Source organism: Kwoniella europaea, chromosome 1 (genome assembly GCF_036810445.1).
Source record: "Kwoniella europaea PYCC6329 chromosome 1, complete sequence".
NCBI lineage: Eukaryota > Fungi > Basidiomycota > Tremellomycetes > Tremellales > Cryptococcaceae > Kwoniella > Kwoniella europaea.
In genome coordinates this window covers 9126602-9146811 of record NC_089487.1, presented here as the reverse complement: position 1 = coordinate 9146811, position 20210 = coordinate 9126602, and the positions used below count along the sequence as shown (strand labels likewise).

The 20210-nt window shown below is 43.9% G+C and overlaps 9 protein-coding genes across 9 annotated transcripts; 5 read left to right on the top strand and 4 right to left on the bottom strand.

Annotated features, from left to right (window-relative positions):
* Nucleotides 1–383: 383 nt before the first annotated feature.
* Nucleotides 384–1090, bottom strand: V865_003484 (uncharacterized protein; the record flags this gene model as incomplete). Its single annotated transcript, XM_066227277.1, has 4 exons — nucleotides 384–403; nucleotides 467–614; nucleotides 688–969; nucleotides 1037–1090. 4 exons carry the CDS (start codon nucleotides 1088–1090, stop codon nucleotides 384–386), a joined length of 504 nt encoding a protein of 167 aa, XP_066083374.1.
* A 573-nt stretch (nucleotides 1091–1663) lies between these two features.
* V865_003483 (uncharacterized protein) lies at nucleotides 1664–1909 on the top strand (the record flags this gene model as incomplete). Its single annotated transcript, XM_066227276.1, has 1 exon — nucleotides 1664–1909. The coding sequence occupies one exon, from the start codon at nucleotides 1664–1666 to the stop codon at nucleotides 1907–1909; it is 246 nt and encodes an 81-aa protein (XP_066083373.1).
* A 460-nt stretch (nucleotides 1910–2369) lies between these two features.
* Nucleotides 2370–3208, bottom strand: V865_003482 (uncharacterized protein; the record flags this gene model as incomplete). Its single annotated transcript, XM_066227275.1, has 4 exons — nucleotides 2370–2386; nucleotides 2467–2614; nucleotides 2701–2961; nucleotides 3080–3208. 4 exons carry the CDS (start codon nucleotides 3206–3208, stop codon nucleotides 2370–2372), a joined length of 555 nt encoding a protein of 184 aa, XP_066083372.1.
* Nucleotides 3209–4523: 1315 nt separating this feature from the next.
* V865_003481 (60S ribosomal protein L25) lies at nucleotides 4524–5636 on the top strand (the record flags this gene model as incomplete). Its single annotated transcript, XM_066227274.1, has 3 exons — nucleotides 4524–4542; nucleotides 5049–5400; nucleotides 5519–5636. 3 exons carry the CDS (start codon nucleotides 4524–4526, stop codon nucleotides 5634–5636), a joined length of 489 nt encoding a protein of 162 aa, XP_066083371.1.
* Nucleotides 5637–6096: 460 nt separating this feature from the next.
* V865_003480 (uncharacterized protein) lies at nucleotides 6097–7381 on the bottom strand (the record flags this gene model as incomplete). The annotated part of the gene is made up of 4 exons (XM_066227273.1): nucleotides 6097–6376; nucleotides 6455–6946; nucleotides 7065–7256; nucleotides 7338–7381. The coding sequence occupies 4 exons, from the start codon at nucleotides 7379–7381 to the stop codon at nucleotides 6097–6099; spliced, it is 1008 nt and encodes a 335-aa protein (XP_066083370.1).
* A 602-nt stretch (nucleotides 7382–7983) lies between these two features.
* On the bottom strand, nucleotides 7984–8918 carry V865_003479 (uncharacterized protein; the record flags this gene model as incomplete). Its single annotated transcript, XM_066227272.1, has 5 exons — nucleotides 7984–8056; nucleotides 8142–8473; nucleotides 8551–8650; nucleotides 8720–8790; nucleotides 8847–8918. The coding sequence occupies 5 exons, from the start codon at nucleotides 8916–8918 to the stop codon at nucleotides 7984–7986; spliced, it is 648 nt and encodes a 215-aa protein (XP_066083369.1).
* A 686-nt stretch (nucleotides 8919–9604) lies between these two features.
* On the top strand, nucleotides 9605–13573 carry V865_003478 (uncharacterized protein; the record flags this gene model as incomplete). The annotated part of the gene is made up of 14 exons (XM_066227271.1): nucleotides 9605–9839; nucleotides 9979–10102; nucleotides 10165–10188; nucleotides 10251–11373; nucleotides 11467–11639; nucleotides 11755–11943; nucleotides 12004–12069; nucleotides 12122–12296; nucleotides 12363–12387; nucleotides 12464–12508; nucleotides 12572–12656; nucleotides 12874–12987; nucleotides 13055–13187; nucleotides 13328–13573. The coding sequence occupies 14 exons, from the start codon at nucleotides 9605–9607 to the stop codon at nucleotides 13571–13573; spliced, it is 2757 nt and encodes a 918-aa protein (XP_066083368.1).
* A 654-nt stretch (nucleotides 13574–14227) lies between these two features.
* V865_003477 (uncharacterized protein) lies at nucleotides 14228–15572 on the top strand (the record flags this gene model as incomplete). Its single annotated transcript, XM_066227270.1, has 6 exons — nucleotides 14228–14297; nucleotides 14379–14613; nucleotides 14739–14889; nucleotides 14951–15169; nucleotides 15274–15440; nucleotides 15509–15572. The coding sequence occupies 6 exons, from the start codon at nucleotides 14228–14230 to the stop codon at nucleotides 15570–15572; spliced, it is 906 nt and encodes a 301-aa protein (XP_066083367.1).
* An 890-nt stretch (nucleotides 15573–16462) lies between these two features.
* On the top strand, nucleotides 16463–20152 carry V865_003476 (uncharacterized protein; the record flags this gene model as incomplete). The annotated part of the gene is made up of 20 exons (XM_066227269.1): nucleotides 16463–16516; nucleotides 16576–16609; nucleotides 16669–16683; nucleotides 16744–16815; nucleotides 16887–17310; nucleotides 17390–17700; nucleotides 17800–17932; nucleotides 18018–18024; nucleotides 18120–18253; nucleotides 18338–18482; nucleotides 18568–18681; nucleotides 18746–18760; nucleotides 18841–18863; nucleotides 18927–19014; nucleotides 19078–19112; nucleotides 19184–19282; nucleotides 19345–19419; nucleotides 19498–19770; nucleotides 19852–19932; nucleotides 20041–20152. 20 exons carry the CDS (start codon nucleotides 16463–16465, stop codon nucleotides 20150–20152), a joined length of 2244 nt encoding a protein of 747 aa, XP_066083366.1.
* Between the last annotated feature and the right edge of the window lie 58 nt (nucleotides 20153–20210).

Genomic DNA, 20210 nt, shown 5'->3' with positions numbered 1-20210 from the left:
CGGTGCGTCTCTTCCGTATATGATGCATTGCTCTCTCACTGCTGTTCATCGCATGCAGCCAGCTGTTTGGAGCCACAGTCAAATCTTGGCGATGCATCTTACAGAGGGACAACATCGATTCGCCACTGACATCTCCCCAACACAGAGAGAGCGATGACGATAGTCAGGATACTTTCAGGGTTGAGAAGACGACATCCAGTACTCAGTACGCCACGTGCACCCATCAGCGAAAGCGCATAAGATAATAGAAGCACTTCAATTTCGATTCTTCATTCTGCGTTCTCACAATACACAAGATAGATACACGACGAAACAATAATCAGAAACATTCCTAGCTACAGTTCAATGATATTCCGGCTACATAGCTGACAGGGTCATGCAGCTTATTTACCGAAGATGAGACCTAGAACACATCATCGCGGATAACCATTAGTATTCGGTTATACAACTGATATACCGGACTCACCAAATGTCAGACCATTACCTAGGTTCTTCAATAACCCAGATACGCCCGACAAGAGTCCTCTGAGGACTTCGACCACTCCAGCAAGGACAAGTTGAAGTCCGACTAACAAGGTGTTCAACCCAGTATCGATTTCAAGGATAAGTGAGCCCTACGACCATAAAACAAATTTATCAGTCTCGTTTGTTCTCCCTGTGAAAGAGATAGTGGATAATAGGATATACGATTAAAGGCATCTTCTTCAATTCTTCCTTTATGTTCATGACAGCCTCAACAATATCTCTAATGACGTCCGCCAACACCCCACCGACTTTATTCAAATCATCGTCATTCTTATTTTCCAATGGTAAACCAACTTGTTTGGTCAATTGGGACAAATCATGTTTGACACCTGCAGCTGGGAATTGAGCATTGGCTTTGGCAATGCTATTTCGAATAGCTCCCAGCGCTTCAGAGGCATCATTGTATGATACGTTGGGGTCTCGAAGAGTCTCGATTGGTTTGGCCTATAAATCCCATTCATCAACACTTTCTTGCTGTATCATCATAAGTCATCAGAGGGATCAGACATACGATTCCCTCTTTGAGTTTCTGAGAGACATCTAATGCTGAATCCTTGGGGTTCATCTTTTTCTCGTTGTTGCTAGGTATTTCGTTGGATAGTTGAGTGTAACGATTATGCAAAGATATTTCGCCTCTCCGGTGGTCTTATGGTACCATTATATATGCATAGCTGCCTGAGTCTCCTCTTCACAACGCACCGTCCTTTGAGTGGAGCAGTACAACAAAGGATTTTCGTCATTTGACTTCATTACAGCGATACACACGCAGCACACACTCGAAACGTCATGTCATGTTGATCGTTCCTGTTGGTGGCAACGTCATAGAATGCTCCTGAATCGTTGATGAACGGTCACATTCGATAGCAACATGCCATTCGAATCTTTATACTCTTTTAACGTATAGTTATATGTACGAGCATATGGACTTATAGTATCTGAGTTTGCCATATTGTCGATAGACGTACGAATACCTGGTTCATGCTCCTAGTCGTACGACGAGCTTACGACATGCCTTGCGTTGTTTCTGACCTACTTTGGTATTCTTCTCATCCTCAGTCTGAGTCCGTTAAATCATGCATTTATGTATCTTTATGCCGGAGGATCATCTGGGACGATCCGGTCTTACTGAACAAACATTATGCCGCACCAAACTGATATTACTACTCCCGAGGAATCCGATCCCGACGTAACTTACCTTCCAGGAGTGACAATCCACCACGGACCAAGCGATTATGCTGCTATCCATGATGGAAAGATGTACGGCGTACAAAAAGGTAGTGAGAATTGGAAGATCGTTCATGCGATGGTAGAGAAAGACCCCAAAGATCCTAGTATAATGGATACCATTATTAGATTGGCGGATGATGTTACAGAAGGGTATTAAAGTTATTTCAAGGTGAATACCAAGTTCCGAGTTCAGTTTCTCAATGAGAGAAATGATTGTGCTAAGCTGAGAATTCACATTTACCAAAGCAATCGCAAATCTTTAGATCAGTGTGCAGCAAAGATCTGTCAGTACCGAAATGTCTCAGGTGAAAGAAAGGATATATATAGCAGTCTGTTTCTCAGATGGATAGCTTGAAGAACCGTTCCACTTGGATGTTCACTCTTGCTCTTACCCAGATGAACCAATATGCCTGCCAACTGATGTTGATGATGTTACGTTTTCTGCGATACATGGCCTTTCTTAGCTATATACAATAATAATAGTCCAAGTGATTATATTAATTTCAATCGACGTTTGAGACAAAGTATATAAGAAAAAAGGATAAATGGACATGAGAATAAAAAACTAATTTCGCTACATGAAGAAATTTTGATCTTAATCTATTGGAGAGGTATGTTTAAGCAAAGATGAGACCTTTGAAATATCAAATCAAAGAATGATCAGCCATGTCTCATTCAGCATGAAGTGTACAGTAAGCGCAATGAATGACTTACCAGCGAGTAAACCATTACCCAAGCTTTGTAACAAATCAGCAACTCCACTGAGTAAACCTCTGAGAATCTCAACCACACCAGCCAAAACGAGTTCAACTCCAAGTAAAAGTGTGTTTAGTCCAAAGTCGATGTCAATGATGATGGCGCCCTTTACAATCAACGTCAGTCGATGTACATCGTGAGGTACGAAGCAATCATGGTACAACAAGAGGGATGATTGATTACTGCACTCACAATGAGAGGTAGTCCTTTCAAATCGTCAGCCAAACCTTCAACAGCCTCTACGATATCTTGGATCACTTGAGCCAAAACTTGTCCAACGATAGCCAAATCATCAGCTTGTCTGCCCTCTAAAGCGACAAGGTCCCGCTTCGAGGCAGTAGCTGATCCGATGGATGAAGTAGCGTCCGTAATAGCTGATTTGATCGATGCAAGAGCAGTTTGGGCATCGTCGGAAGATACGTTGGCTGTTTTGAGGGTTGTAATTGGGCCTGCCTGATTAATACAAATACAAAACAAATTGAATCAGTAAGCCATACTACACTTGATCGCTTGAATAAAAACGAAAATAGGAGTGAAGGGAGAATAAAACCTGACTGGCTAGACCACTTACGATGGCACTTTGTAATTCGTTGACAACGTCCAAGGCAGTAGCTCGTTTCTCGACTTCCACCATTACCGGTTTGGTAGAAGCGAGACCGATGAAGGGGAGTGCGAGGAAAGCGAACTTAGCAAAGTACATCTTGGTTGATTTGGTAGTTGATTGAGTAGAACTGTTGAATTTGGTTTTCTTGTTAAGTGATTGAGTTGATGGAGAACGACTCTGAACAGAACCAAAGGGGTTCTATTTATACCTTTTCCTTTCGCTCTACATTCGTATGGAATCTACCTTCCTCACCTTTTCAGCAGTATTGTACTTCTTTCGTCATCGATGTTGATGTTGAAAAATACATTGCCATCATTATCGACGTCACCGGTCATGCGAGTATACAATATCGTCATTCATCATTTTGATATGATGGATATTGATGTTCTCTGTTGAACGTAGAGTAACTTGAAGACGAGACATGTCTATTTGAACGTTCATCAAGATGATGCAATTAGTCAACTATATAAGTGGTTTCTCTTCGGACAGAGCTGATCCGTCAGTAACAGCTATCCCTTCTCCCTCTTGTTGTCGTTGTGAGAGGGGGGGTATCTGAGGGAGCGAAACATATCAAAATGTCCTTTGGCTGTCGGGTGTGTGTCGTTGTTGTGTTTGATCGGTTGGAAAGGCAACACCTTGCGACGAAAAGAACAGTCGAGAACGTCGATGTCATCATTTGTCAGTGTGAAATGATGTGATGTGATGAACAATCAGATTGTTCGGAAGCTATTCCACGACCATCCTTTAGATATCCGCAGCGATAGATCGAGGTACTGCATGAGACGTTCAGCACGATCTTGATGGTACCTTCCCCTTCACCTTGTTCTTTTTCGTCACCAAGGAGTGTTTGCTTTCATTCGTTGCCTACACCACCATTTCGTCAATCACTGCGTTGTTGCTGATGACTGCGTTGACATGGTCCAGTAATATCAAAATATCCTCGTGGAGTTCATGTTGCATGTTGCTGAGATACAGATGTGTCATGTATGGGGTGTTACAGAACAAATGCACCATGCAACAATAACGAAACCAAGTCCCCGGTTTAAGCGTCTGATGAAACCGCGAGTGTCGGTGATAGGCTATATCCGACACCCTTCCCATAACACCGTCAGTCTTCACTGAGATGCGTATGTGGCACCTCACTGTTCTACCACGTTATTTCCTCGTATGACCCTGAATCCCCTCATATGCAAAGTTTTGCACCATACCCATACCGTACCATACTCACTCTCACTGTAGCTGCAGCTTCGTCGCTTGCTTGCTGTTGTGCCAATTTTGAGGTTTTTAGTTGATCATCCTTGTTGACCTTTCTTCATCCATCAAGCCTGTAAGTCATCTTCATACTACTACCATATCATTCCTTGCCCACTTGTACTGATCAATTGTCGTGAAATCAGGTATAATCGTCAAAATGGCTCCTTCAACCAAGGGTGAGTATAGGAACTCTTGATATCTTCAACAACATCGCTCGCTCGGTTGGTCTCGGTTGGAATGGTTTGGTTCAATGGGATGATTTAACGTTGGAAACGATACCCGGATTGATGGAAGAATGGGAAATGCAGAAACTTACGGGAGCAGGTCAACGGTGGATATAGGATGGATATGGACCGAACAATAGGCATCGGACTAGAGTACTGGAGCATTTATCAATCGGATACGATCTGGTACGATGGTGCTGTTGTTGGGATGTAGGGGGATGATTGTGGATATCGTTGAGACCACAACACCTATGTGTTTGGTCAAGAAACGTATCTCGCTCTATGAGGATCAAAGGATCAAGAAGGAATAGACGATACAGCAAATTGTCCCATTGAACCAAACTGCACTAAACGAAATCAACCGAACCAACCCAACAAACCAACCATATACCAACTTTCTGGTACTTTATCATCATCATGGCCGTAGTGCTGACTTTTGTCGTGTTGTTATTCTATAGCCGCTGCCAAACCCCAAGATGCCAAAGCCAAATCGGCCAAGAAAGCTGCCCTCAAGGGAGTTTCCGGTGGATCCGTTCGAAAAGTTAGAACCTCAGTTTCTTTCCACCGACCAAAGACTTTGAGATTACCTCGTGCTCCTCGATACCCAAGAAAATCCGTTCCTCATTTACCTCGAATGGATCAATTCCGAACCATCCAACATCCCCTTAACACCGAATCTGCCATGAAGAAGATTGAGGAACACAACACTCTCGTTTTCATCGTTGACCTCAAGGCTAACAAGCGAAACATCAAGGATGCCGTTAAGAAGCTTTACGATGTTGATGCTGCCAAGGTTAACACCCTTATCAGGTGAGTTGATCTCTGTTGCACATCAATTGGAATCACGTTGTGGAATGGATGCGATTCATATGACCTTCTTCATCTTTTTATACTACCTTACATATGCTGATTATACGCATTTCTACAGACCCGACGGTAAGAAGAAGGCCTACGTTAGATTGACTGCCGACTTCGATGCTCTTGAAGTTGCCAACAAGGTGGGTTCACCTCCTGGCCTCAGTGACAATCGCAGCAAGAGCACTTAGCTAATGTATTGACATTTCAATTTCCACAGATCGGCTTCATCTAATCGTTGTCTACTGCAAGAATCGGATTCTTCTATCTCTCACCATATTTGCGATACTAAGAAAGGAAACGTAGATTTGGATAGGAGTAGAAGGATGAGGGATGAGGGGTTTCGTCTGTATTTTGGCGTCATGCATGGCTTCCACGACTGCTGTCAGGTCGTATTCCCCAAGGGCATACCTCTATATATCGGATACTGGGCATTGGATACTGGGTTGCAAACGTATTTAAATCTCGTCGAAGCGAAACTGACTGTTGTGTTATGATCAACACTGGTTCATTGTACTCTGGAGGAATATAGAAAGGATGGATCCGTACGAAGTAATGATTACAAAAACGTAACATGCGTAAAAAGACATGATACTACGATTACTTGATTTACTAACAATTGTGTCAACATGGTTGTGATGATTGAATCTCCTAATCCAAATTCGCTTTGAATTCCACCCATCTCTGCCCTTCACCCTTCTTTGGATTCCCTTCATCATCCAAAACCAATACATCTCTTTCGACAAAAATCGTCTCTCCGTTTTCTTTCACAATGATGACTGTAGACGTTCTCGTACCGTACCATCTTGGTTTTGGGGCCTGTCCTGATTCTGTAGTAGGGTTAGTAAACGTATTGGTGGAAGGAATCGTGATGAGAGGGATGGTAGTTGATGATGATGCATCGGACTCCTTGGTTATTGGTATACTTTGGCTGTGAGACGCAATCAAATTGATCAGTTCATAATCATTACGCGAGTGTAAGCATATATAGAGAGCATTCATAACTCACGATAACACTCCAAACATCCTCTCTACAAGCTGTTTATCTTCCTCCCCGCCATTCTGCCATTCCTTCAAAGTATCTACCATCCTCTTCTCCCCTTGTAGGACTTTAGGCCAAGGTTCGTTCATAGGTGAATTACTTATACCAATACATTCAGCAGGCATGTCATGTACATTCTTTTTCTCCCCTTCCTCTTCAAGGGGACCACAAAGTGGAGGGGCGGTAGGATGGGAAGAAGGAATGTGCAAATCCGTTAAGCAAGGTATAGGTCTATTAGTCAGATAACCCACTTCTCCTTTTCCCTTTTGTAGAGAGAAGAGCAAAAGGTTGAATCCTTCGTATTCGCCTGACTGGGGATAATGGGATGATAGATAGTCGTGTACTCCGACTGAGGATGAGGGGGGAGGGGAGAGGAAATCTCGGAGGAGTAGACCCCTAGAAGGTGGGTTGGGGGAAGGTCGAATAGGAGGAGTAGGGGGAGTTAAGCGGACGTTTGTGCTGGATTATCAAAAGTACCTAGATTAATCGTCCGTTTCATTTGTATGTGCAGTACATGTCGTATGAGGAGGAAGCAGACATGATGGTTTGAAAGAAGGGTAGTATTTTATGGACTTACAGTAAACCAACTCTCAGATCCCTTGTGATGCCTAACCAAGTTCCACCGTTCACTGCACCTTCATCTAGACCGGATAATACCCAAGGTTCCTCCTCGTCGTCGTCATTTATAGAAGGTGTTGGGGAGAACGTATGCCATCGTGCAGGTGCAGTGGGTCGAGAGAGGAATTCATCTCGATTGGAAGCTAGGATACTAAATGAGGAGATAATAGGATTTAGTATACCTTCCATCATTTGAGACGCTGAGTAGAAAGAAGGAGGAGGTGTCACTCACAGCTTGTATCCCGGTTGTGACAAAGTGAAGAATGCGATGCACATGTTTATCTACCTTGTATATTGGAATGATATTATACTGGTATTAGGTTGAGGAGTATGGAAAGTGAGAGGACGGGTGCTTGATCATATGGGTCATCCAAATGGCGATAGATCATATAGACGTATAATGAGAGCTCGTTCCGACTGATACTGGTATGGACAATGTCATTGCGAAGTCATGAAAAGGTCGTGAGTTGAGCGAGGTTCAACATCAAAAGGAGGTAGGTGGGTGATCAAGGGAAACTCGTGGACTTGTGACTTGTAGCTTCGTTTGCGTAGATTTCCAATTGCATATCATTCCTGGATGTAAGAGAGCATGAATGAAGGAGCCATGGCCCCGAACTATCTCGGAAGGAAGGGCTGAATGGCTGAATTATGAGATATGCAAGTGATCATGCAAGCCAAGAGTATACATTAGTGCTACATATGAATGCTACATGACCTGATGAAATGTTTAGGTTCCTGCAATGACGAGAGCAAGACAACCTTAAATTTGCCACCCACCATCATGTCATATATCATAATAGTATAAACGATATTATACAACTCTTTACACAATAATCGAACCAGTGAAGTACAGTACAAACACGACTACCAACAAATGATTAGGTCGATGAGAGGTGTTGGTAGTCATCACCTTGTGGTTGTGTGACAAGCTCTTTCTCTTTGCCATCTTGGCTGTATATGAGCGAGCCATCCTCAGTACAGCTCAACATAAAAATGGTTGCACATGAACATGATGCAATGTATGAATAACACTCACATATGCAATCTCTTCTCCATGGCAATAATCACCTGTCTTTCCTTCTCTCTCCTTTCTGTTCTTACCTTTCTTTCCTTTTTGATCTTATCCATCTCAGGTCCAGGCCAATGATTCACATCTATCGGCCCGCAGAAGTAGTATTTGAGAAACGAGTCCACTTGATGATCTAGCCATCTTTTGACTGCGCGCGAGACAGCTACTTCGCGTCGGTCGTGTCTATCTCGGAGAACGAAGGCGGGGTGACTTGGTCTTCTGGCAGAAGAATGAGAGGTCGGAATATCGATTTCTGCAAGAGGGGAATTTCGGACCTCTTGCGTAGCTAGGCTTGTGATCTGCGAGTCAAGTCAAATCATCAGCTCCGGCTAGACGATCGTCCCTCCCACATATATGAAAAGTGTTATGAATCTACATTTTCGATCGCCGTTTGCGCTACTGCTTTGGCGTCCACCATCCAATGCTCTCGAGTAAGTGGGACATCTCGGAATGATCCCTTGCGACGAGCAAACAGGCTAGCAGGAGTCGACACCGTAACAATCAGCATGAGGTATGCCAGGAGATTGGGTTACTTTTTTACTTACTGTTTTTCCATTGTGTACAAGACGGCCGCATTGAACTTCAACCCAGAAAGCGCATGAACTTTCTGGGTGGCCTGAGGTGGCGACTCATCAGTATATCCTTCAACATTGTGGGGAAGTGACCGCTTACCTGGGCTGCCTGGAGCGCAGCCTGACCATCATCCAGATATTTGCGCTCCTCATCCTTCAATGTGAAAACCATGGTGTACAGTTATTAGGAGGGTGAGAAATGTGGAAGTAGTGTTGTGTCATGAGCAGGGTTGAAGTAACACAACAGAACATCTGCATTCGTGGTCCGGTCTATTTGAGGTCGAGAATTAGGTTCAATGGTATCAGAAGAGTGCGTATGTCTGGACGAGGCATAGCCGATTGATGTCGACTGTACTGACACTCATCTTCCAGAGCCCACCATTCATCTGTGAGCTTGAGTCGGACATGTCCTTGAATGACCCAGTACATGGAGTACATGTGTAGAGGGATGATATTTGAGCGTGTGTCAATGAACTTGAACCTGTTCTTATCAGTTTGCTTTTTGAGCAGGTTGGGCTGTTCAGGCACTCGTCGATTGTGCCTGGGCCACGAGCATCCATCATTCCTCGTCCCAACCCATCATCATTCAACACCCTTTCAAACCATGTACATGTATGTTGTATGCAATGACATCGACCAAATCCAGACTGGATAAGACTACCCGCAACCAAGGAAAGTCAGATGTGCGACGTTGAAGCATGTTCTGAACAGTCTCTCTCACAGACATACGATTACACGACTGCCCCTGATGTCACCATCAATCTCCGCTTTCAACCACCGATCAATCACCAGGACAAAGCGTAAACCACGACATAATAAATTGTGTAAAGGGTGCTAGGCCAGTAATATCGGTTCAAAATGGTATATCAAAGAGATCTTCATTCAGGAAGTAGAAGACTATTCGTCTCTGATGGACATATACTACACCAACAACAATTGACCAGAAGACATCTACTAAAACATAAACATAAAGTTAGAGTCAAGATGAAGATGGATGAAGGAGATCAAAATGAAAAACAGACGGTATGGGGAAGAATCAAAAATCACTTGAATTTCTTTAGGATACATGTATTGATATTCACCTTTACTCCAAGTGAGTATCGCTCCCCTCTCCGTCCCCTCTCTATCCTCTTTGTCTCCCCATGCTCCCTCCCCCTAGTCTTCCCTTTTCAGCCTCGGGTATCTCTTGTACGATAGACTAGCTGCTTATGACAAGATGGCCGAATTGTCAGTCATTGCCGCCTGTATCTTCTACGCTGCGAACGGATCTGCGTCTGGAAATGCCAATAGCACAAACCTGGGAAGACAGAAGGTTACCTTTTTGGATAGTCTATTCATCTGTTTCTCTGCAATGACGTGAGTGAACGCATCTCCACCTGGCAGATATGAAACAGCTGACGGACATTCGCTTGGAATAGAACATGCGGTCTCGTACCAGTAAAGTGAGTATGTCGTCAATGCCTCGACCCCACCCACCGTCCACTGAATTATCATGCTATATCAGTATTTCGGCTCTTCACCCATTCCAGCAAGTCCTCCTCCTCCTCCTATTTGTAATCGGTGACCCAACTTTCGTCTCCCTCATCATGGTCCTAGTTAGAAAATACTACTTTAGAACGCATTGTGAACAATTAATCATCAATGACCGTCTACGACGTACCAACACTCTACATCCTACTGAAACAGTATTTCAAGGATTCGTTACCCAACCTATGAAGAGGAAGATCAAGACCATTAAAGAGAAGAAAGGGCTTTTTATCTCTGGACCAGTTAGTGCACATAAGATTGAAGGATACGTTGCTGATCAAGATAGACATGGAAGAGAGGGTGTGACGGATTCCCCGGTGGAAATGGATCTCGAAGAAGGTAGGATATCTGAGAACGTGGATAATGATCGCAATCATGATCATAGTCAACCTTCAACTATTGGAAGATCAACTACTGCCATTCCCACTAATCCAACTTCACGAGCTGAATCACCCCATGCATACACTACGGCTTTACCCACTCCCATTTCGCCTGCTACCACTCATGGTCTGGGTATACATCCATCAGAGAGATCATATATCGCCAGACAGAGACTACGACAACAGACTCGAAAAGCTACACTAGGTGTTGGTCAAGCCGCAACCATCGATCCCATTTCACCAATTCAGCCTATTCGACAGCCCACACGTAAACCTACTATGGGTTCGCCATTGGGTCGCATCAAATCAACACCTTCTGCAGCATACTATAATCATCCTATCCCTCATCCTGAAGGACACAAGAATACAGGAATGGGTGGATTCCCCACTCCTCTAGAACTGATAAGGGACTATATGCCTTCTTCGACCAAGAATAAGCTCGCTAGACCAGTAAGAAAATTGGAGATATTGACTAATTCGACTTTCGATCGAACCAATAAAGATGTAGAATCACATCCCCACCCGGCAGACGAGGAAGGGGAAAGTTGGACGGAGGTGATCAAGGGGTCGGTGGCTAAGTGGATGCCTGATGGATTAAGTGGCCTGGTGATTGGACGGAATAGTAGATTCTGGACTGAAGAATTGGATGATGAGGAGTTGGAACAGATTGGGGGAGTTGAATATAGAGCTTTGAGGTTGTTGAGTCATCTTGTTGGGGGCGTAAGTCAAAGGTCTCTTATGATGGACGTTGAACATCTCTGAACGCGGTTCTTGATGTCTGCTGACTGATGTCTTTCTAACAATGATCTGTAGTACATCTTCCTATGTCAGGCTGTGCCATTCGCCATGATCTCCATCTACCTGGCTAAAGTGAACAAATGGGACTCAGCATTCCAACCTACTCAAGGTGTTCAAACTGGTTCAGCGAACAAAACTTGGTTTTCTCTATTCTTAAGTGCTTCGGCATTCACAGGGACAGGTATGAGGTGAGTTTTACCCATCTTACAGGGCTGATAATCTAGATTAGTCCCATCAATCCTAATATTCAGCATTATCATAACGTTAAGCTAATCGAACAAATGATTTCTCGTGACCTTCTAGTCTCGTCGATCAAGGTTTGGCCCCCTTCCAAAATTGTTATCTTATCATATACGTTCTCATCTTCGTCCTCTTGGCCGGTAATCATGCTTTCCCAATCATGTTACGATTTATCATTTGGTTCGGGACCAAGATCACTAGGAAGGGAGAGAAATTTGAGACTTTGCATTTCCTATTGGATCATCCTAGAAGGTGAGCTCAAATCTCCCAGCCCAAGTCAGATATACGCTGATCGTGAAGGACATACTGCAGGTGCTTCTTATACTTGTTTCCAAGTCATCAGACATGGTATCTCCTCTTCATCGTGCTGACTTTCATGTGAGTTCGTAATTCCTTTTTAACCGAGAGATTCCACTGACGTCTTAACCAGCATCATCGAGCTTTTCGGTTTCTTAGTCCTCAATATCGGTCTACCCGTCATGGAATCGCTCAGCGGCTTTGAAAAGTTTTCAGATGGATTATTACAATCTCTCAGTGTGAGGGCGAGCGGCTTCGGAATCGTGGCTATTGGTAATATGGCCCCATCGGTGTTATTCTTGTACATTGTAGGTCTACTATTCTTCATGTTACCATCGTTCAGGTAAAAGATACCTTGCTGATAGTATTGGTAGATTTTGATGTACGTTGCTATATATCGTAAGTTATCTTGATGTTACGTCGATTGGTTCTATCCTTTCTATGGGTGTTGAGCTGATACATTAGATGTTTTTAGCAATTGCAATGTCTGTAAGATCTACCAACGTATATGAGGAGAAAGGTAAGCTTCTTTCGTTGGGTAAGAGGCAATCAACACATCAACTCACGCGATATTTGTCATCAGCACTTGGGGTATACGAAGCGGACGATCCTGAAACTTTAGGTGAAGATGAACCAGAGTTCAAAGGTAGAAGACATGAGGTGTTCAGGTGAGTGTCTGCTTCACCCCCCAGCTCCTCTACCCCTTCGTCCTACATCCTAGCCTCTACTTCCCTCTCCTATTATATCCTCCCGCCTTTCCTGTTTCTCACCCCTCAATTGCGCCTATCTTACCTTCGGCTTCTCATTCTTCTTTCCCCATCTCCTTTCTCACGATACCCTCCGCCTCAGCCATCCGGGTGTCAATGGCTGATTGATTGATCACAGTAAATACCTCCTATGGCATATGCGCAAACAACTCGCATTCGATATATGGCCATTGGCTGTAGCCATATTCCTGATCTGCTGCTTCGAGAGAGGCAAGCTCATGGATCCTGACAAGTAAGTCTTTCCAAACTCACCCATGATGAAAATGGATATGAATCACTGGCTGATGATTGTTGGTCAGGTACGATTGGTTCACCGTCTTTCGAATCTTGTTTGAATGTACTTCTGCATATTCTGTGATAGGTTTAAGTCTTGGTACGCCAAACAACAATTTTTCGTTTGTTGGTGAATTTGGATATGCCTCAAAGATTGTTGTGAGTGATCTTCAATATGTACATATATACTTCCAATATCCACAAACAATATGCGATAACTGTTCGCTCGTTTGGCTCACATAGATTGAAAGAGAAATAGTACTGATGTTTCAATTTTATCGCTTGTTGTCGAATATTAGATCATCTGCGTCATGTTAAGAGGTAGACATAGGGGATTACCGGTAGCCATCGATCGAGCAATTTTGTTACCTAAAGAATACTCTAGGATTGGGAATGCCCAGAGCCAGATTAACGATGTAGGGGGGAAAGGGAATAATGAAAAGGATGGTATACACGAACCGAATACTACGCCTAGGAAAGGATCTCATAGAGTATCAGTATCGGCTGATAATGGAAATAGGAGTGGGAATGGGATAGCCAGTTAATTGTGTCGTATGTCATCATCCAGACTTATTGATATATATACCTTGCATTCGATATGCATATGAATGACCTACCGAATTCCCATCGTTACGCTTGAAACACATTCACCGCCATCATAACTTACCGGACAGCGGGTGACTAGTACATGAAGCAGGTACATTCCACAGAATCCCTCGCACCGTATCTTTGGAATCCCAATCTGAGTTTAACCTTTTAACCTTTTTAATCGATCGTACCTCCTTGTCGATTCACTATGATACCAAATAAGTTCGACCTCCACATGAGCTGGACTCACTCCACCACTCGTATCGTGACATCACATCGTAACTTGTAACTTGGTAGTGTAGCTACATAATCTTACCTGTTTATGGGGCATAGGCGAGTGAGTATTCTTAAGGTAAGAGAGGGTATGACACATGTATAAAGTGCAGTGGTGAGTTGGTCATTTGACATCATTGGGTTGAACTACATTTTCTTTATTTTTCAATATGACTTTGATCGGGCAAGGTATAAGAAGGTCATCTTGTATTATTAGACGATCAATCGTTTCCTCTTCTTCTTTACCTGTTATATCTCGCACATATCAATACAAATCCAAATTCGAACCTTCGATTGCCCACCCAACTCATCGTTCATACACTACACTACCACCCAATATGTCCGACCACTCGCATTTGAAAGCCCAAAACTTATTTTCCTGCAAAGGTTTAACAGCAGTAGTTACAGGTACGTCTCACTTCACCCTACAAGAATCATACCTCAATCTTTCCTCAGAAAGATATAATGCTAATCTTGTATACTGTCTAGGTGGTGGAACAGGTATAGGTTTGATGCAAACTCTCGCTTTGGTCGAGAACGGTGCTAAAGTATTTATAACTTCACGAAATGCCGAGAAACTTCAAGATGTAGCTAAGAAATATGGAGGGGACGGTAATTCCAAGGGTGAGATCGTGGCTGTACAAGGTGATATTTCGAATAAGGACGGGATTGAGAAGCTGGTTAAGGAGATTGAATCTCAAGCCAAGGATGGAATTAATGTTCTGTAAGTTCAAGGTACCTTCATACATAGCCAATAATTCATTTCGATCGAGGCTCTACAATATCTATCTATATCCTTCTCATGTGATTTTTTCGATGATCGTTGCTAATCTCTTCTTTGCTCTGCAGCTTCAACAACGCCGGTATTGCCGGTGAAGGTTCAAGAGAAGGATATGAAGATGTCAACACGGAAGATGCCAAGGCCTATTCAAGCCAGTTGTTGAAATCTGAATTCAAGGAATGGGATGATATCCTACATACCAATGTTGCGGGACAATACGTGAGTGGAATTGGTATCATTGTATGTTATACAATTGATAGCTAACATGCACTTCCACCAGTTCACTGCAGCAGCTTTCATCCCCTTACTCAACGCTGGAGCCAAATCCACCAAAGGATATGCATCTCAAATCATTAACGTCTCCTCTATCTCTGGATTGATGAAAGGAGCTTCGGGAGGTCAATTCGCATATGCAGCTTCTAAAGCAGCTTTGGTACAAATGTCAAAAGTCATGGCTAAAGAATTTTTGCCTTTGAAAATCAGAGTTAATCAAATTGCCGTAAGTAAACATCACTCAAAACTCATCCATTCATCTATTTGTCCACCCATGAATGAATCACTATTATACTATGCTTCTTCTTTTACTGATTTGATTTGACATAGCCCGGTATATTCCCATCAGAGATGACAGCTGGCGACTCAGACGAACACACCCACAAATCCGACTTATCAGATACATCCAAAGGAAAAGGTTTACCATCCGGTAGACCAGGTAACGAAAGTGATATGGCCGCTGCTACATTGTACCTAGCAAGTTATGCTGGTGTATTGTAAGTGTCAATCGTTCTTTCTCTGCTCCTTCTCCATCTACGAATCATCACTAATCGTCGTGGTATAGCGTCAATGGTCAATTTATCGCTCCTGATGGTGGTGCGACGGTGGCTACTCCCTCATCAATCTAGATTATCAGCCTATGCCGAAAAGAGGTGAGGACTGGGTGGAGAAGTATTGGTTTGGTAACCAAGGAGTGATGTAGCTATAGTGAATTAATGTAACATGCTCGATCCTGATCATTCTCAATTCAAGATGTCCTCTGTAAGAATTATGGGACACGGCAGATCGGCCTCCGACTGCCACGAGAGTCCCAATCCGAGTTATCCGGATTCATGGGCTAATCACATGCCTACGTCGATGGCTCTTTAATCTTTAATGGTTCTAGTGGTTTGCTAGTTCAGTCTGTGCATTTGTCCTTTCCCTGCAGTCATCATAGCGTGCAGTGTTTGGGTATGTATTTCCCAGTTCTCTCGTCATAGACGGCATCTGGCCACCCTGGACATTTCGATGGACTGCTGCAACTGTACCGTTTAGACACGAATACGTACAACTTCGGGTAACTCAGCCCAGGTCAATAACCGGAGTACGAGTGTGCATCCACAAAGTCGCTTCTCCAAGAAAAACGGGGAAATGAATAGAACTGTAACTGACCGTAACTGTCACTTACTACTACTGTAATTCATCAGCAGACTACTCGTATCATCCAGCCATCGTTTCAACAGAGCTATACACCTATACAGCAGACCAGTCAGATCATCTCATCCGCTACTCTCTGTGTATCCCAAACATCACCCATCTCAAGGAACGATCAACACGCTCACCGGCGCTGGCGTTCTTTGTTTATCGTCGTACTCTCTGATCGTCACCTTGTTCGCTTCAATCGCCATCACTATCACCATCAAACTACACGGACTCAACCAGAACGCAAACTTCATATCGATACTTGTAGTACACTGTACAACAGTAGATTGATACCTAACTATATCTTCCTCGTAGGATCTTTGATTACAACATCAAAATGGTGGGATTCGTACCTTATCCTGATAACCTCAACCTGGACAGGCTGAGTGAAGTGAGTAATTCTAGCTTGATGTTCCGATGCAAGAATTAGTACCTGATGAGAAACTGCAGCCTATTCCAGGTACTCAATCCCAAGGTCAAAGTGGTAAGTAATTCCCCTCCTGGACCTGATTAGAACATTATGAAGCTGATACACTATAATAGCAACATATCGATGTGGTGAGCCAGCTGAAACAATGAGATAATCCAGTGGGTCTCGAGCTGACGATATCACCATAGCTATCTGGGACAAACAATGGTGGGAGAACCTTCCTGATGAACCTACCACCCTCTTCGAGTTATTCGAGCAATGTGAGTTGCCTCTCCCCAAACCTTGCTTCACCTCACAAGCCGTACTCTTACGCATTGTCACACCAACATAGCCGTCGCTCGTCATCCCTCTCGAGCATTATTCCTCCGTCGACCCCTCCTGCCATCCAGCCCATCTGCACCAGCGTCCACCACTCAAGAACCAGTCTACTCCCGTACTCTCGTTCCAACCTCCTACGGAACTGTACAAACTCGCCGATCCAATCTTGGTTCAGCCCTTTTGGCTTTGGAAAGAGATGGCAGACTCAAATCGTCTATAGAGAGGAACGGCGTCAGTCCTCCCGAGATTACGCATCCTGGTATACCGTACTTTGGCAACGCCAACAGAGTAAAAGGTGGTTCGAGGAGGGGTTGGGCCGTGGGGATCTGGTCGAAGAATAGAGAGGAATGGCAAGTGGTTGATTTAGCTTGTCAGGCTTATGGATTGGTGGGAGTCAGTCTGTATGAGACTCTTGGACCGGATGTGGCTCAGTATATGTCAGTGTAAAATATTCCTGCTCTTCGATCTTGATTGCCTGACTATGGGAAAGATATTGACATTTGTTTGGCATGACAGTACCAACCACTGTCCTCTTCCTATCATCTTTGCATCCTCAAACCACATCCCCTCACTCCTCAAGATAGCCCCCAAATGCCCCTCCCTCAAGATCGTCGTATCGATGGATTCTCTCCCTCGATCGGAACATGACCTCTTATCTCAATGGGCAGCAAGTTTAGGATTGGAACTGTTAGTATTAGATGATCTTGAGAAATACGGTTCGATGGATGGGGTTTTCATCGAACCTGGCCCTGTTAAAGGGGTTCAAGGTGAATTGGAATTGGATAGGGAGAGGGTGGTCACCATTAGTTACACCAGTGGAACTACGGGTAAGTTGAGGTGCATGATTTCTTTCACCGTCCGTTCTTTTTCTAATACTTAACTTGACGCCGAATGTGGCTGATCATCACTTCATTCACCACGAATAGGCGATCCCAAAGGTGTGGTGCTCACAAACAAGAACATGACTTACGCCGTACGTTCCAACATGCTTGGATCGACCGAAGGAATAACCGACGGTGTAGAATGGAAGTACATCTCGTATCTTCCTTTGAGTCATATGTAAGTCGTATGATGCTGAGATCGTATCGCCGGTGTTCCGAATGATAACTGATCATGTCCCTTTTCGGGTTGCAAATTGTTATAGCTTTGAGGTATGTTAACATGTAACGCACAAACAATTATTTCGAGAATCCATGAACTGATCTGAACTCGATTGTTTCGTTTCTCCTCCAATTTTTGAGATCAGCGATTCCTCCACTATGTCGTCATGAACGGTGATGGAACCATCGCATTTACCACAGGAGATGTAACGAAATTACTTGAAGATGCTCAGATCATTCAACCGAAATTCATGGCTGGTGTACCCAGGGTTTGGAATAGGTAAGTATTTCCTACCTTCCTCCGTTCGTGCAAGAGACTGTCATGATGGTATGCTAAAATAACGCACATCTGCGCTTGTTTTAGGATCCATGCGGCAGTGGCCACTCAGATGGAAGCTGGCGGGCTGAAAGGAGCTTTACTTCGACGAGCGGTAGATGCCAAGATAGCTAATTGGAGACAGACTGGAAGTGTTACTCATCCATTGTGGGACGCTCTTGTCTTCAGAAAAGTTAGTCTACTCTCTCATATTGACATCAGAGTCTTCGACGTGGACTTTCTTGACGATGTGTCAATCTCGCTAATATCTCTAACAGATCAAAGCATTGCTGGGTGGCCAGCTGGTCTACATGTGTTCAGGGGCTGCACCGCTAACTCCGGAAGTTCACGAGATGCTGAAAATCTGCTTTGGATGCGAAGTGGTACAAGGGGTGAGTGTTTCAACCATCAGACGCTGATGCTCTTCTCCAGCTGACTTATTACTTTTGTTTACAGTATGGTCTTACTGAGGTAGGTATACAGTCTACCGAATCGAGGATGTCTATTTTACGGAGAAAAGAAAGCTGATATTGATAATTTATACCTAATAGACCATCGGTACTTGTACTAAAGGGTGCGCCTCTGCCTTTCCACCATACCACAAAAACAATACTTAGCTGACATTGTATATCTGTAGTATCGGTCAAGACGTCAGGGCAGTGGGTACTGTAGGATTTATCCAAAACTGTAACGATCTCAAACTCATCGATCATGCTGATATGGGGGTAAGTAATTTCTACCCTACAGCTAGATTGACCCCGCTAAAACTGATGGTTCGTTGTGTGTAGTACACAAGTCAAGATAAACCTAATCCCAGAGGAGAGTAAGTGAACTCGAATACTGTAAACAATCATGTCAGGACTTATGCTGATCTGCATTGCTCCTGGTTTATAGAGTCTGCTTGAAAGGGTACAACATCACTCCCGGTTATCTCCATAACCCTAAAGCCACCGAAGAGTCTATCGATAAAGATGGGTGGTTCCATACGGGAGAGTGAGTGCTTAGGCGAACATCGCTTTACACGGAGACGACTAATCGAACTACCGTTGGATTAGTATTGGTGAGGTTGACGCGTATGGCCATTTGAAGATTGTAGATCGAGTCAAGAACGTAGTCAAGCTGAGTCAGGGGTACGTTCTTTTCCTTCCCCAAAACTAACCCTCTACACGTTATCAGCAAGCTTATACTGTTGTATATATGTGATATAGTGAATACGTTGCTTTGGAAAAACTCGAATCGCTCTATGCTCTCGATCCATTGTTCGCCTCTTTACTCGTACATGGGGACTCGACGCGATCAAATCTGGTTGCACTCGCCGTCCTTGACCCGGCTCAGGCAGCATCTCTCATTCACCATGCGCTGGGTAAACACGTCAGAGTTGAAGATCTGGCTGCACTTGAAAAAGCAGTGGGCGATAAGAAGATCAGGAAAGCCGTTTTGAAGAGGTTGGCCAGGACTGCTAAAGAGCATAAGCTGAATGGGTAAGTCAATTGCCATTGTTACGATGTACTGACTGCATGATGAATGGGACTGATGAAATTGATGGATGGTTGGATCCCTAGGTTCGAGATGATTAAAGGTGTTCATTTGACTTTGGCACCTTTCCCTGATGATATCATGACGCCTACATTGAAGATCAAACGGTGAGTTGCGAGTTGCGAGTGGCTATCGCATCTTTTTCCTTCTTCCTCGTTTTCGTAAGCCGAATGGAAACGTGCTTGCTGATATTGACACATTCGTGGTTCTTATAGTAATGTTGCCGCCAAGAAATTCAATAAAGAGATTGATGCAGCGTATAAAGAAGCTGAAGCTCCGGCTGACAAAGATGAAGGAGCGGGAGCGGGTGCTGCATCTAAACTTTAGATTGGTCTAGGACAAGAGGAATAGATGTATATGGGATAGAAATGGGTTTGATCGTGAA